The sequence below is a fragment of the Aegilops tauschii genome, chromosome 7, assembly GCF_002575655.3.
Source record: "Aegilops tauschii subsp. strangulata cultivar AL8/78 chromosome 7, Aet v6.0, whole genome shotgun sequence".
Classification (NCBI taxonomy): Eukaryota; Viridiplantae; Streptophyta; class Magnoliopsida; order Poales; family Poaceae; genus Aegilops; species Aegilops tauschii.
The window spans coordinates 560,700,008-560,716,478 of NC_053041.3; the positions used below are offsets into that span (position 1 = coordinate 560,700,008).

The following is a 16,471-nucleotide window of genomic DNA, read 5'->3' on the forward strand; positions in this document are numbered from 1 at the left end:
CTCCCTAGGTACGAGAATCAATCTGAAGCTACCTTTGAGTAAACTATGATGCAAGAGGCTTTCAACCAAGAACCAGAATTGGGTTGACTACCCACAAAGGTCAGAACTATTCTTTAGAACTTCATAAAAAGCTAAATTCAATCTACAAATAAATATGAAGAGAGGTTAGTAAGTAAAACTAAGTCATGACTAAAATATTGAGGGGGGGGATGATTGTTTTTAGTCCAAAGATGAATACCCCAGTATAATAAGAAATAGCATTGTGCAAGCATCGACAACAATAAAAAATAGTAGTAGCCTCTCAATCCCTCGCTATCTCTCTACAGCTCTTTACTACTCTCTTTTATTCCTCTCCCAAGACCACACACGACAACAACAACACGCTCAATCTCTCTTCTTCCCCCCAAAATCAGCAGCTAATCTTTCTTCTTCCTCTAAAATCGAACATCAATGCCCAAGCACCGCCAACTACCACACCGATCACTCGATCATGCATTCTGTCGTCCAGACGCACTGCACGCATGCACCACTGCCCCGCCTCTCTCCAACGCCTCACCCCCGCCCCACTGCGATCAAGGCGGACAAAAAGAGTATGCTGTCCTTTATTAACTTTATTAATTGTCACATGGTTCATCAAAGAAATTACCTAGACCAACATTCATCAACAAGAAAACACCACGTATGGCACAAGCTGATGTGTTAGCTTCCTGGGGTAATGCTGGAAGGTCTTCACAACCTGGATAAGTAAAGTTTGAAAGGTTATAACCTCGACTAACAGAAAAAAATGAATTTTAATGCACACACATGTAGATACATCTCTATTATTTTCTGCTCTTATTTTTAGAATCAGATAGCCAACTTTTTCATTAGAATCAGAGTGAAGTCCATATACTACTTGCTCACAAGTCCTTGACAATGGAAAACTTTGACATCCTCCTTCGTGATCTTAAACACTTGTAGGTAATTTCCTCCTTCATGCTTTTGAACTCTTAAATAGTGCACTGCAGCTCCCGCATCCATGAGGCATCGTGCCCAGTTAGTGCAATGCAACTCCCACATCGATGAGGCGGCGCGCTCCATCTCCTGGAGATAGACAAGCCACCGGTGCAGCCGCTGAATCCTCTCATCCCCACTTTAGGATAGCACTGCCCCACTGTAGGATTGTTCTGTGGCAACGCATGGGCAACCATGCACCTATTGCTGACTGGGATGGTGTGCATAAAACTACAGGCTGAACTTTGGATTGCCTAGATAAGCACTTGCACGTAGCATGCCTATATAACTATTTCCATAGATCAAGGTAATTCAAATGCAATAAACTGGTCCAATGTGGGTGACATGTACACTTAGTATTAACAATCAGAATGGGCAGAAATGACTGACTGAAAGTAGGAATGTCCGGTGTGCAGCGAAGTTTAATTTCTACATAAGAAGGAGGTGAAAGAAGAAAGTTTGACGATTGGGTACGTACCATGCTTACACTCGGTCGTGGGAGTTCATGTCGGACTTCCAGCCAAGCAGCAGGCATGCCACCTCCTGCCACCACTCGCAGGTCGTCATGTATAGCACCATGTGAGCTCCTCAACCCCGCTCACGCCCCCGGCATCCGTGACCAACAGCCGCATTGTCGTGTTCACCGGTAGCCTAATCCCCAGATGGTAAAGTATCAAACAATATGAGCAGTGTCCTAATAAGCCCTCTAGATACTTCACTGGTTTAAGAATCTTTTCCTGACATAACAAATTTTGAATTTTCCTTTGCACATGTTTGATTGAGATAAATTTTGAACTTCCTTTGCCCATAGTAATATATCTGAATCAGCGCCCGCAGAGAATGTAATTTTCATCATAGGTAATCTACAATGGAGTATCAATTTCAGAAAATAAACAACATACTGACCAAAATATATTATGAAGTAAACTGTACAAGATTCAGCTTACCTTTTGCTTGGGAAGAACCTTTCCAATCATTTTATTGGTTCATCTGTCTCTAGTAAGGCACATGCAAACTTCCCTCTATTTGTAGTCTGTAGACATGATCCTAGCGTAAGGTTGAGCAAGCAAACAACTCACATATTGCTGGAAATGATTTAGAAATTATATATTTTAGTAAACATGCCTGACCTGTAAAAAGCCTTGGGTATTTCTCGGTTTTATAGTGCAGAGCTCAACAACTGAAACTAAAAATACATGCTGGGTCAAGACAAGCTGAAACATGGCTTAAAGCACATCACATGAAACATCAGTCTATCCTACGCCATTTGGGTGTGGTGGTGTGGGGGGATGGAGTTCGTTGTCACTGCTCGTTGAAGGTTGATAATATCACTGGAATTTTAATTGTCGGAAGCACATAAGCTAATTTCAACCCTTTGTCAAAAGCCAAAATGAAGGCAACCACATCACATCCCATGAGATAGAAGATTAGAGAACTTACCATCAAGATGGAAACTGGGACGGGCTCCCCTCCGTCGGATGTTTGTAGACGACATCATAATCGGGGCAAGTCATACTATGCCTCTGATGCGTCGGACATTACCAAACGGACAACGGAGGCTTCGCCAGTTCACAAACCCATGGTGTCCACTCCTCGTCGACTCTCATTCCTTCGCCGGCATCATGGGTCGGGCATCAACGAACAGTCCCCCATTGCTGTTGAGCACGGCCTCCAACGTCACAACACCAAAGTTGCAAATTGTCTTGATTTGACTACAACATAGAAAACATCATTCAAATGGCAGATTATAAATATGCAAGAGAAAATTATATTGCGCTATCGGATATATCACACAATCTCTGTTCTTTGTCTTCTCCATGGTGCACACAACAAAGAATGCTAGATTTTGATCGATGCCTTGAGTTAACTGATGCCTGGTAAATAGATGATCGTGATCCAAAATCTGTACATGTTCAACCATCATTTTATAAGCACCTCCTGTAAGAAGTCTCCAATGGAAAGTAATGTTACTGAATGTTAGGTAAACCTGAACGACATAAAAATCAAGGTTGTACTATTACTGATAGATAGCTAACATGAACGACAAAGAACTTCAAAATAACCTTGTTTAGTCAGCCGTATCTCCTCGAACATTGAGCAGGTCCACACGAGTGCCTCCCCTCCATCTTGAAAGATAGCTGCCAGTAAAGCGGACCGATGTGCATCGTATCATATTGTTCTAGTCATATATAGAACCAATATAGATTATTAGAAAAATGGCATAACTCAATCGGACCAATTTATGCATAGATGAGGGTAAATTAATTGGATAATCAAGAAACGAGACAGAGAGATTCAATCGCTAATCGTTCCCCTACACAGAGAAGCAATTGATCTACTAATGCATGGCAGAATGTATGTCTTGCCCGAAATCAACATAGGAAGCTCCTTTTCTTTCACCAAACATGAAACATCAAGTGTACCCTACCTGCATACAGAACAAGACCAAGATCAACACATGCCTGTAAAATCGAGACCGCCAAATCTGATTCAAACACAAAACAAAAAGGAAGAGCCGCCAAGTCAGGCCGCAACCGCCTGGTCGTAACTGCTGCTGCTAGCAGGCATGTGTAAGAGGAAATCAGGCTGCCCCAACTATACGTTGAATTGCCCGTTTATTACCGAAACAGAAAATTACATATTTTCTATTTGATCAGCAATATACTTGGATCGTCATGAAATGCCTTGTGGATATAAAAGAGATCTTCGTCAGTCAGGTGTATAACATCTTCTTAAACTGCTAGTAACTCAGTTTGCTTCAGAATGGATTGTAACATATTCAATAGAAAACACTTGGTTATTATCAGAAGCATTCGGATGATGGTCAACGGGCTGGGTATGACTTGACTACAGATAAGTTTTACTGACAAACAACCACACCAACTTTCAATAGTAGAGCATTGAGCGGCTCCCATGTGCTTCTTGTTCACTGGTTTTTAGAACTACATCTCCAAATTTCTCCTTGTTCACTGGTTTTCAGAACTACATCTCCAAATTTTGACACAGAAGGCACGCTGACCCATTTGGGAGAACAAATGCAATATAGCAGATAAGAAATCAAATTGGGATTGACCTGCAACGGAAGAGAGGAGATAACAAATCTGTTGAAGATCGAGGAGCGGACACTTGGGCGCAGAGGTACCGCTCAACGGAGTGGTTCGGAGGCCATGGTCGACGAAGGAGAGAGGACGCGGCCCCGCTCGCAGGCGGCCGCCCCACGTGCGTGCACGTGCCCGGCAGTAGCATCTCTTTGTCAGGGACGACCTGATAAACTGGGACCGGGAGGATCAAGGCAGTGAAATCTCACCGGCGACCGGGGTGGAGGGATTGTCACGTCCCAAACGCAGATCTCGCCGTGGCCGCCGCCGAGGCGCCCATCGGCAGCCCTCGGGTAGATCGAGCAAGACGATGAGCGCGTGAGGGCGGATGTCTTCCGGGTCGTTGTGCGCTTCCCCTCCCGGCTGCCTTCCGCCGCCTCTGCCGGACGAAGGCGAAGGCGGATCTCGGCGGCGGTGTCCCGATGGCGACCTGGAGGCCTGCAACGATGGTGGCGGCGCCTCCTTTAGGACATCGGCGCCGACTCCTCGATGACTGCTCGGCGCCGGCAAAGGGATCCGTGGCTAGCGCCTGGTTTCCGTCGATGTAGCGAATAGATCGGCGGCGTTTCAGGGATCGCGGTGGCGGCGGCGGCATGGCTGCCGTCGTTGTAGCGAATAGATGAGGGTAGCCTCGGTCGTGAGGTTTCTTTCGTGCGAGGGGTCGTCGTTCCCAGGCCCGTCCGTTTCTTCCGGTTTATCCTCGGTCGTCGTGATCGGCTCGGTGGGGTTCGGTGGGTGGGCGTGGGGTGGGGGTAATTTGTTGAAAAAAACCGGTTGAAAAAAACCCTGTCAAAAATAAACCAGTCGAAAGTGGGGGGACTATTCAACCAACTCAGACATTAGGAGTAGAGATTATAACCGTGCATCTTTCCAGCCCTCTCAGGCCATTACTCTTTTCGACCATTGGATCTGCATTGATAGGCATTTGTGGCCTTCAGATCTAATTTTTTTAATCTCGCATGGGATTCAGTTACGAACAGAGGAGACACACAGGCTGGACCGCTGCTCCCGGAACAAAATCTGAGGTCATCTGTTATTTGGGCCCATGGGCCTTACGTCCGCGAGCAAATACCTACACCTCCTGACCTCCAATGGGAGCCGACGAAGGAAAGAAGAACATCGTTCCCAGCCGTCGGTCTCACAGGTCTGTACGATGCGACTAACCTACGCCCCGTCAAAGGTGCGATGCGACCGTACCTCTGGTTCGACCAAGGGAGCGACAGGGTCAACTTGCCAGGCGACGCCACAAGACGGTGGTGAGGCAGCGAAGCGTTGGCTGCAATAGTAGTAGTCCAGTCGCCCGTGATCCTTGGCCGCAAGAGGGGGTAAATCGCAATTGCTGCTGCCATTAATGGCAATCGATGCACACCTAGCAATTTGAACCGGCAGTTCGACACTTCAAGCACCCTGCAATAGCGAGTAGTGGCCATGAAGCGTTACTCCCCAATTTCTCTCATTATACTCTAGAATTCTCCATATATTTTGCTCCTTTGCGTGTTGCTTCATCTCTTCCGTATGGCATTTCCTTCCATTCATATCTTCTCCCCTCCTGGTCTATTTGGTTCTTGGGATCAATGTTTGCTTGGTGCGGAATTGGCTTGTTTGCTTGCATCATATTACAAATGGCTTTTCCGTAGGGTTCACTTGGGCGTTGGCTGATCTTGCTTCAACAGTAAACTGCGTTCCTGTTGACCCATTGTGCTCGAGGTGACAACTGGGATCATGATAGGCCTCCTATATTGTATTTTTGGCCGCACCCTGTTCTCACTAAGTTTGGACATGGCTCCTGGGCAGGCTAGCTTTTGTTTAGTCCATGTAATTCTTTATCATTGTTCCTTCCAAATACTGTGCTTGTTCTGTAGCATTTAGGGTGCAGAGTATACAAGTAAGCCATCATATTATCTTGCTTCCTCAAGGGTGTCTTAACATCAAAGACATTTAGAATTTGGCATCCAATCAGGCATATTAGCTTTTGTAAATCGACAAAAGCCACAATGTTAGATGAAGCAATAACGCACTCTGCATAATCCAATTTCTGTATGATCTCATACTTTCTTTTTCCCACTACCTACAGTGTCATAAATTTCTGGTTCGCATTTTTATGGGGAGACAATGATACCACTGTTTTAGAAGGAACTGAACAACTTTCAATTTTATCTAGATTCTTCTGCATTGAATCTTCTCTCTGCAAAATTACCCGTTGTTTTTCTTCACGAGGTATTAGTCTTAATTCATATGTAGATTGGGTGCGCTTGCTGTGTAATAAATAAGAGTTTTTATTCTTTGTGATTGGACGAGTATCTAATTAACAATTATTTAGGGTAAGAAAGGAAATGCATCACTCATTTCTGTTTTTGTTGCAGATACATGGACGTTCATACCAACAGAAGCTTGCCGTTATAAAGGTTGGTAACTCAATCACTGGATTCATGTATTAGGTCAGAGGTTATTGGTGTTTTAAAGTAGCTAACATGTAAATGTTATATCTGCAGACAAAAGGCAGGCATGGGAAATTTATAAAATCAGGTTAACATGTGAATCTTTCTTATATCAACATGGCTTCAATTGACTGGCATAGATAAACCTAAATGAGAGTTATCTTTTAAAACTGTTAACTCCCATGAATCAATCCTATGTCATCTCCAGCAGTTGATTTCCCATAGATCGCCCCTCCCTTACCTGGGTTATTGAGAGTTCCAGCTAAACTCCAGTTGCACCACTATGATGGTCTTTCTGTCTTTCAAGTGTACAACTTACAAGGTATTGAAGTGCTACCAGTTGGAGATGAATCTCCAGAAGCATTGATGTTCAGAGAGAGAAGGAGAGAGACGCAGAGAGAGATGCCAATTGATGCTCAATCATTTGACTCATTTCCGCTGCAAATCATGAAAGTTGTTTTTCTCGCTCTTTACAAAATCAAATTCTATGAAGGCCAAGCCATATGCTACATTGTTGTTATTCAGTTTGTTGATAATTCAGCTCCACGGGTTGGTGATGAATCATGTATATTATTACCTTGATAGCAATCTCCTTTCATAAGTTTCTATCATTCTATTGGCAAAATAGACAGGTGCAGCAACGCGTGCCTTCATGGCCTAGTACGTACTGCAACTGGGGAGGTCATGTTTAAGCATTTTCTCGTTCGTGTAATCAAGCGGCTAATGTGCTATAGCTAACTAAGTAACTATAGTATTTATAATAAGTCTATTCTTACGAGCCTCCTGACTTTGCTGTTGGTATGCTCGTAGACAATGTAAACGTTTTTTGATTTAGTATAAAGCTAGCCATGGTGACCTTAAAAAAAACGAAGGACGCAGCCCTCGCGCCTCCCCCTGACCGCCGCCCGTGCGTGGCCGGTCCAATCCACCACCACGCCGCACGCGGCTGCTCAGAGAGGCCGAGGCCGAGATGCCGGCCTCACCGGCGTCACCGCCGCCTCCTCCCTCCCACCCCGCGCGCAACACCTCGCACTCGATCCACCCATCCCGATGCCTCGGCCTCGGCGCGCCTTTACCCTCCTCATTTTCGCCGTTCGTCCCCGCGGCAGACGAAGACGGCGCATCTCGAGCGCGTTCCCTGGCGGGTGTGCCGGCGGGGACGCAGATGGTGCTTCTGAGGAAGAGGAACGGGGCGGAGGACGCGCCGCTGATGCTGCCAGTCCTGGATGGGGATCTCCGAGCCAGTCTTGCTCCAGTTCTGCTTCGACAGTACTTCACCTTGACTTGCTGATTGTTATGGTACTTAGATCAAATTGTGCAATGCTTGAAATATCTCAAGTAGTAGAATTGTTGACTCTTTGCTGACGCGTTTGATGCGGTATTCATCGACTCAGGGGAGGTTCTATGTGGAAGTGGCTTACTTGCATCTTCTGTAGGATACTGTCCAAGATCAAAGGAAATTTCAGTTATATAGAGAGCAAGGAGGTATATATGAACAGGGTTCTACATTTTATCACCTAATTAAACTACGGTTGTTGATCTTGGACAGATTTTATTTATTTATTTTGATTGTCTTGTGTAATTTTTCAGACCCCTGCAAACTTATACTGCTTTGGGTGGTGTGCACTTGGGATACTGTTAAACCCAGTAGGGATTGGGGAGGGCCTTCAAAGGTATACGACAATTGAGTTGATCTCTGAGTTACATGTATTCTTTATGTAATTTACCGCATCCTTCATTTTTATTTTTCCTGAATAAACCTCCTTCATTTGATAGTTGTCACTTACTGATGATTCATTCCCTGTAAAATAGTTTGTGTGAAGGAGGCACACCACCAAGGTTTCTGATCTGATGGTTGGCAGGAAATAGTTCATGATTTCAAGTAAGTGGATGAAGCTCTCCTTGAAGTGATCGTGTATGTATATCAGCCTTTGCTAATACATAAACAAAATGTGTACCGTGCTTGATTTTCATTGTAACATTGCCAGGTCTGCAGAGTGGCCGTTGATCTGAAGGATTGACTTGTTGACACCACCAATGTGTACTACGCAGGTTGATCTGAAGGTTTGACTTATTGTTAGGTAGAAGTTCAAAGTTTTGATACTTGCACCTGCATTAGCTTGAATCCTTCAGAATTAGTGTCTTTATAGAGATACAAGCTGCACAAGCCTTTCCATGGTCCACAGTAATTTCTCCCTGAACCCAAGCAAGCCTCTAAATTAGAATAGAAAGTTGCATAAGCAACAAACTTCTAAATTCCTCTATCTTGTATCACAAATAGTGGGTACATGTACAATACCGTTGGACCTCATTTTTTTATAGAAAAACCACTCGTGACCCTGCTTTATTTGATTGATTTGTAAGAGTTCAGACTAGAAGACTTATAGAGAGGTATACTGGGATTACCAATTTTAGTTATGAAACATATCAAAGTAGAAACCAGGAATACACAACTCCATGGTCCACTCACTCAAAACCACAGAAAAGGATTTGCCTTACACCACATCAGCCATTTTCCTTTAGCCTGCTACCTATCCCTTCCACAATCATTGCTAGTGAGACTTTTGTTTTTGTTCAAAATTAAAAAATCAACTCAGAATTTTGTTGCGGCTTTAACATTTATACCATGCGAGAATTAATATCCGCAGAAGAATTTCAATTATCAGTCTAGAATTACCTCATAAAGTGCTGGATTATTATCTAACAATCGTACATCAACCAATGACGAGACGTCAAAATCCGGACACACCCATTACATCAACCAAGTGGGCAGTACATAGTTTTGTTATCCGTTGCAATGCACGAGTTCTTCAAGTATTTGTCTCATTAGGGCTTCTGTATACATGTCTTGAACAAGATAGTCTATTGGAGAAGAAGGTTTCCTGAATGCAATTTGGTGGTTCCTTCATTGCCATCTCGGCCTACTGCTTCTTCTCATGTCCTCCCTCTTCTTTCTATTACCACCACCTCTCTTGTCTGCAGCTGCACCACGTCGCCTCCTGATGTCGGCGTCGCCGCTGCTACCGGTCCCCGGATCAGGGTGTTGATCACCACTTTCCATTTCCATGGAGCTCGTGCTCGTTGTGTCCGTAGCACTCTGGTCACTGAGCGCATGGATAGGGTTCATCTTGTCCAGCAAAAGTTCTGGCAAGGTACACTTGTCATCGTCATCTTCATCTTCGTGTGAATCACATGGAGTTGCTTCCACCACAGCGTCTGAGCCTCCTGTCCCGCCCATTCCATCACCATGGACATCTACGGGTATGTTCTCTGCCGGCAACTTATGCTTTTCTGAATCAAGGAATCCAGTGCTTGTCATCAATGGATTCCCCGGCAACACACCATCTTCGGTGTTGCCCTCAGCTGCTCCACCATCACTCTCGATGCTCATGAATTCATCGGTGGACTTCTCATCGCAGCCGGTTTCACCCAGGGCATGTTTATCGCTCGAAGTATCCGGTGTGTCGTTCTGATCTAAACTGGTGACATTATCATCGGTCTCCTCATCTCTTCCTTGAGCATTCCTTCCCACATCAACTCCTCCAACGTTGAACACATCTTCACCACTTTGAACAGTTGCTTCTTTTTCTTGTGAACTGGAGCTATCTACTCCACCTCCCACCAGCGCTTGGACTGCCCGTTTCGCGGCATTGGTAGCCCATGCCTCTTCATGGATGGTATCACTGTTGCATATGCAGCATAGACATAAATAAACAATGTGTAATTTGACCGCTGAGATATTTAGGGAAGTGAGCTCTGAACTGTTAATTGTTACCTCTTCACACTGGGTTCCAAAGATGATATTTTCTCTTGTGCTCTGCTAAGCAGGTCCAATGCGGAGGTTCTGATACCGTCGGAAGAGAAACCACCAAATTGTGCAATTTCAAGTAGAAAATGAACATCTAACTGGATCTGCGTGCAGTACAGTCTCTGTAAGATGAGATGGAAAGGTCTAAATGGACACCAAACCGAAGTAATCGTACGCGTACAAGATTTGTTCAACCAACCTGATGAAGAAGTGTGTCCTTGGGTAGATTCTGAGCGTGATGGATCCAGGGATCTAGGTTGCTCCCGAGCCAGATTATCATGGCCTCCATCAACTCCTGCAGCAGTTTTCTCATGGTCCCGTCTTTACCGGCCAAGATGGTGCCATACAGATCACTCAACTGTCTCACCCGCAGGAACACCGTCTGGAATGCAGAACAAGGCATCATGGGCAGGAAGCTTGTCGCTGTCGATGTTGGTTTATCATGCAGACTCGACGTGGTGTCTCGTATGAACTGCTGGCAGAAGTGTGTCCATACTTGACCGGATGCTTCCTTGATGAACACGGTCAAGCCGTGGAGTTCTGGTTCCATCTGCGACGGCGACGCTTGGTTGTTGCTCTTTATGAAGACACCGTGGGCGATGATCGGAAACAAGGAGACCAGCGTGGTGCAGTTGATGAGGAAGGAGAGCTGCCACATGTACTGCTGCTGCTGGTCGACTGCGTCGACGGCTAGGATGGAGTGCATGTAGTCTCTGAACAACCCGGCCAGGAGCTGCAGCACTGAGCTCTTCATCCCAAGGCGCAGCAGCGGGGACACGTCCTCCACAACCTCCTGCATCAACGTGACAAATTTCCTTCCACTGGCCGTGAGCAAGCAGTGCTCATTTTCGCCACCGCCGCTGCCACCGGGAGCGGGAGGTAGCCTTAGGACTCCTGACCTGAGGAACCTCCCCAGCACCCATGCGTCGGAGCAAACCAACAACCTGACGACCTTCTCCAGATGCTTGGCATACGTTGACAGCAGCTCCTCCATGCAAGGCCGGATCAATGCCTTGACATCTTCCACCGAGACGACCGTGCCGAGCATGGAAGAGTAGGAGACGGCGCAGTTGGCGGCTTCAGTCGCCAGTGCCAGCTCGTCGCCGGCCTCGGCTTCTGATACGGACCTGAAGTAGTCGCGGAACGTGGCGACAAAGTCATCAATTTCCCCCTTCACCCACCGGCTGAGCTCGGGAGACGGTGTCGGCCCGTGCAGCGCGACGAAGCTCCTCGACGCCTTGAGGATGGAGGAGAAGACCGTGTGCGCCAGCTCCCCGATGCAATTCCTGTGTGATGATGACCTCAGCTCCTCGACACACCGGAGGGCACCTCCCCGGCTGTAGAACTTGAAGAGGAGGTGGTTCGCCCGTTGAGCGTCGCCGAGGCTGCAGAGGCCGGAGAGCGCCTGGAGGAGCTCGTGCCGTGGCGTCCGCCGGTTGCCGGCGAGGGTGGCGAAGCGGTCGGCGACTCTGGCTCTCCGGGCCGACAGCGCGGACATGCTTGCCGTGATCATCTGGGCGTCGTCGCCGTGCAGTTTCTCCAGCGCCTGCCCTTCCGCTTCAAGGAGCTCAAGGGCTTGGTCCATCCTGTGCTCTGACAGAAGAACGTCCAACGGATCGACGGCGGTGTCAGCGATACTGCTGGGTGATGGATCAATTGTTGAATTCTCCGGTATTATCGAGGGCGAGTACAGGTTGTTTGTGAGATGTTGGAGGAGGCTCCTCTGCGCCATGGCCTGGCGTTTGAGATGGTCGACATCTTTCTCCAGATCGCCAGCTTCTTGGAACAATCTGGCCATGCATATTACTGTCGATCAGGAGCTTCATTGATAAATTAATTGGTTGACTGACGAACGATGTATGGCATACCTGAGGAAGGAGAGGTAGGTTAGGTGAACATTCCTTTGGAAGTCTTCCTGCGAGGCCTCGTTTATTTCCAGGAGCTCGGAGCACAAGTGTTGGATGCCCTGCAAAATTCATTAATTTTCTAGAGAAGCAGTAAGAAAGTGATCCTGATCGAGCTGCACAAGTGTTCAAGAGATCAAAGTTGGTGTAACCTTTGCGGTCATGGAGTGCAGCTCCATGTTGTAGGGGGTTGGAGACCTCTCCTCCTCGGTGCTGCCTTCCTCTGTCTCTTCATCGTCATCCTCCTGCTCCTCATAGTCGTCGTCCTCCTCGTCCTCATAGTCGTCCTCATCGTCGTAGTCGTCCTGGCGGCGGCGAGGGTACCTCCAAGAGGAAGCCATGGTGGTGGTGCTGGGCTGCTGGCCGTGAATGGAATTGGAATGGAACGAACGTGTCTTGTGTAAGCTGGTAGCTGTTGCGGATCTTGGAATTAAAATGAAAATAGAATATGCAGCTAGTGTGGCGCCAAAGTGCCGGCCATCAGCATCACACACGCCGGCCCGCCTTGTTGCCTCCGCCAGGTATAGGCCAACTCGATATATAGCTTGCATCCTGCCAGGCTGCCACATTCTTGACTTTTTCACCCAGTAAAGACGCACCTCCATATATTTTACTACTGACAAATAACTATTTCTATGTCAATTTTTAAGAGACATCAGACGGATATTTGGGGCAAAACGACCACGATTGTGGTCGGTTTTGTAGAAAAACCACCGGCTTTCTCTTTTTGAAAAAAAAACACCGACCCGGTAAGATTTTTTCTGATGGCACTGATGGCTCCCAAACTGCCTCGTTCTGACCCATGGGGCCGGCATGTAACCAGTAACATGCATCATCTGACCTATGAAAAGAAATCAAGTCAGAATGTTGGATAAGGCTGAAAGGACTACCCGCAGTAAGGTCAGAAGTTTTTACAAGGTTCAGTGAGAGCACCATACAAAGAAATAAGCAACCTAGGAAAGGGAGGATTGTCTCATGTCAGTGTATCCATATTTGTTCTCCGAGCAACCGGAATCTCAAGGACGAGATTCATTCTAATGGCGTAGGTTGGTGACATCCTAAGGGGTAGGATGGTGACATCCTAGGGGGGCATCCTCCAGATGACCGACTGTTGAGTTCTGTCCGTCACGCGGTGGTAATTCGAATGTAGGCACGTGGTCCTACGGTGGGTATCCCCTCTACTATTTGACGTCTTGGTTATAGCTCTATTGGGCCTGGCTGGTGGCTCTCTTGGCCCATAGTATTTTGGACCATACTCTTGATTGTCTTGGGCCTTAGGGTGGGCCATATCTAAGTATATGCCTACCTTTGAGGTATAACCCCGTCACTTGCTCTGCTCTGGTTTCCATTTTTTCTTTTGTTTCTTCTCTGGCCTGGTTTCCATTTTTTTTCTTTTGTTTCTTCTATGTTTTTTTCCTTGTTTTCATCGGTTTTTCTTTGTTCCTTTGTTATACTTTTCTTTTTACCCGTTTTCTTTGAATTTTTATTTCTTTGGTTTTATTTTGTTTCTATCATGGTTTTCTTTGTATTATTATCCTTTTTTGCTTTTTTTGGTTTCTTTGTCGGTTTTAATCATTTTTTACACATGTCTACTTTTCCTAACAATGTACAATTTTACCGCCCACGTGAAAGATTTTTTGATACACTTTCAACATTTTTCAAATATGTTATGTACATTTTCTAAATACGTTTGAGCAACTTGTTCAATACAAGGTAACAATTTTCAAATACACGTTGTACATTTTCTTCATGACAATAAATATTTTTAACTACACATATTTTTTTACATTGTTTAAATATTTTGAAAATGTATACACATTTTTCATATACATGTCACATACATTTTTTTATGGTACAAAACATCTATTATCTATTATTTAATCAAAACAAGAGTCAAACAAGCCATCACGTTCGTCCTCATATGTTAAATTATATCAACCATTAATTCCAGATATAAACGGCCAGGATTTAAAGAAGAAAACATTGCATACAAATATAGTTGTCTACATGTTTTTGACCTAAAAATTCTGTCACGTAGGACATATTAGATGGAAGGGTGCAATCATAATCACAAAAGTGGAGGAGACGTGTAGGGAGTCTGTCACGTAGTGCATATCTTATCTTATCTTATCTTACCTACTAATAAAAGGGCTAGCGTTTCTTACTCCACCCTAATTTTCGTCCGTTCGGTCCGTCGTTAGATTTTCGTCCGTCCGTATGAAAAAGATTACATCTTGCACATGGGCCGGCCCATTGACGATGCATCGCTTAAATCAGTCAAAAAATAATGTGGTTCGGTGGTATCGAACCCGAGCCTCCTCTTTATCGGAGGTAAGGAAGGTACTAGCTCGCCTATGATTCAATTCTGTCAAAAGACAGTGTTCGCTCGTATTAATCAATAGTACCACATCGCTGCTTTATATGAAATTACACCAATTTATATATGTCCACAAGTACACAAGGAACAAGCTTGGCAAGAAATAAAAGAGATGCCTGAATAAAGATGGATTGCGCTATAACAGGAATAAAGAGGGGACCTTGAGGCAAGGAGATCCAATAATAAATGCGGGAATAAAGATGGATTGTGTTGCCCGAATAAAAAGATGGAATGTGTTCCACTATAAAAGAAATAAAAGAGAGGACCCATGGCAAGGAGGGAGATCCGACAAATATGGGATTTAAATAAATAAGGACATGCATGGCGAGAAATAAAAAAGAAGGCATAAAGATGGGATGTGAAATACTAAAAGAGAGGCCTAAAGATGGGATATGGTACACTATAAACGAATGGCAAGAAAATCCGAGGTTATCCGATAAATGTCCGAGGTGCGCTATAGAAGAAATATGAAGAGATAGACCCAAAAAAGAGGGATGTGCCCATAGTTTGACATAAAAAAAATGTTCTCTATGCTTTAAAAAAATCTTCACGTCTTTAATAAATATGCATGTGATTTTTTTTCAAGAGTTGCAACAAAAATATTTGCATATAAAAAATAAATGTGGTAGAGGATGCATGAAGAATTTCACAGAGAGGGAAACGAGGACGAGCTCGGGGCGGCGGTACGAGGATAAGCTTGAGGTCATGGAGCGAAGCCAAGAGCTGAAATGATGTTGAACATGCCCTAAGTTGGTTACGCTTAACCGCCCATGATGCATGTATGTCTCCGTAGTGTGCAAATGTATAATGTTTGTTTTTATCGTTTTCCTTTACCGATAACAACACCCCATTTCATGCACGCCATGAATAAATCTAAGAACATCTTTGTTTCGGCTGCAACTACATATTCTCAAACTCTAAACCACCCAATTATAGACTATAAGAACGTGTGATATTTTTTTTCTCCTGTTGCAACGCACGAACCCTTTTACTAGTATTAAATAAAAAAAGTTGCAATCCCCGTCACATATAAGATATGGAAGACGTGTAGGAGAAGGAGACCTACAGGTCTATATAGCGGTGGAGATATAAGTTGGACTACAAGTATATGATATCATGTATGTGTCCAAATATAGAAAGCTAACGTACGCACACGTGGGTGCCTAATACAACACGGAAGCCAATCCGGCAAGCAAGTCTACTCGGACATATATATTGCATGCATGATATCCTGCTGATGCCATTAAAAAAATATGACTTGGCAGGCATGTTCCTTGCTTCTAATTAGCTTAAGCGATTGTAAACGAGGTACAACCAATAAATAGCAGCCTAACTGGAGTACGAAACACACGCTAGGAAAAAGTGGAGTCCGCAACCGGAACAGAGAGACTTTGTGTATGTTTTTTTCTCTTTGAACTCCACTACATGTACGTTTCAAGGCCACTGCATGTATCAATTAGCACTACAAGAAATTTGTTCATTGTTGACCCTCCATTTTGGTCACTGAATCGTTATTATTCATATTTTAGGACCCTATTTTGACCAAATTCAAAAGGTCAACAGTTGGCCGTCAAGAACGAACAAACATGACCTTTCTAAAATTTTGGTCGCAGATCTCTATTGACCAAAATTTTGGTTTGGTCATTACCCATTTCTCTGAGCCACGTACGATCTGATGTGGCTGAGCTGACGTGGCATTGCTAGTGACCAAATGGAATCATCATAAATTTCACAGCCCGGTCCACCAATCTAGCCTACATGGGCCTGGCCCAATACATATTTTATTATAAAAAAAAGTCTGATTTGTATGGGCTGATGCATTATTTTGCCAGAAGCATGCATATATCAAGATA

The 16,471-nt window shown here is 44.9% G+C and overlaps 1 protein-coding gene and 2 long non-coding RNA genes across 10 annotated transcripts; 1 reads left to right on the forward strand and 2 right to left on the reverse strand.

Annotated features, from left to right (window-relative positions):
- Positions 1-216: 216 nt before the first annotated feature.
- On the reverse strand, positions 217-4,789 carry LOC109760855 (uncharacterized). 8 transcript variants are annotated; one of them, XR_012189678.1, is made up of 9 exons: positions 3,678-4,789; positions 3,057-3,588; positions 2,786-2,931; positions 2,434-2,705; positions 2,124-2,179; positions 1,941-2,026; positions 1,472-1,856; positions 647-736; positions 217-595 (listed from the first exon to the last, which is right to left on the reverse strand). It is a non-coding gene; the product is annotated as an uncharacterized lncRNA (long non-coding RNA). The 8 variants fall into 8 exon arrangements; XR_012189680.1 differs by having other exon boundaries at positions 217-566; positions 3,057-3,421; positions 4,067-4,763; XR_012189683.1 differs by having other exon boundaries at positions 217-566; positions 3,057-3,172; positions 4,301-4,754.
- A 2,857-nt stretch (positions 4,790-7,646) lies between these two features.
- On the forward strand, positions 7,647-8,751 carry LOC109760856 (uncharacterized). The gene is made up of 5 exons (XR_005762351.2): positions 7,647-7,828; positions 7,924-8,014; positions 8,120-8,202; positions 8,342-8,444; positions 8,518-8,751. It is a non-coding gene; the product is annotated as an uncharacterized lncRNA (long non-coding RNA).
- Positions 8,752-9,434: 683 nt separating this feature from the next.
- LOC120969073 (exocyst complex component EXO84C-like) lies at positions 9,435-12,370 on the reverse strand. Its single transcript, XM_073504399.1, has 3 exons — positions 10,537-12,370; positions 10,305-10,441; positions 9,435-10,212 (listed from the first exon to the last, which is right to left on the reverse strand). Exons 1-3 carry the CDS (start codon positions 12,133-12,135, stop codon positions 9,435-9,437), a joined length of 2,514 nt encoding a protein of 837 aa, XP_073360500.1. The 5' UTR covers positions 12,136-12,370.
- Positions 12,371-16,471: the final 4,101 nt, after the last annotated feature.

Bases quoted from the DNA above. Each gene is read 5' to 3' on its own strand.
- LOC120969073 (XM_073504399.1), bottom strand. From the start codon at position 12,135: ATGGCCAGATTGTTCCAAGAAGCTGGCGATCTGGAGAAAGATGTCGAC. The intron at 10,442-10,536 runs GTTGGTTGAACA...TACTGCACGCAG, and splicing joins AGGACACACTTCTTCATCAG to ATCCAGTTAGATGTTCATTT. The intron at 10,213-10,304 runs GTAACAATTAAC...CATATGCAACAG, and splicing joins TTGGAACCCAGTGTGAAGAG to TGATACCATCCATGAAGAGG.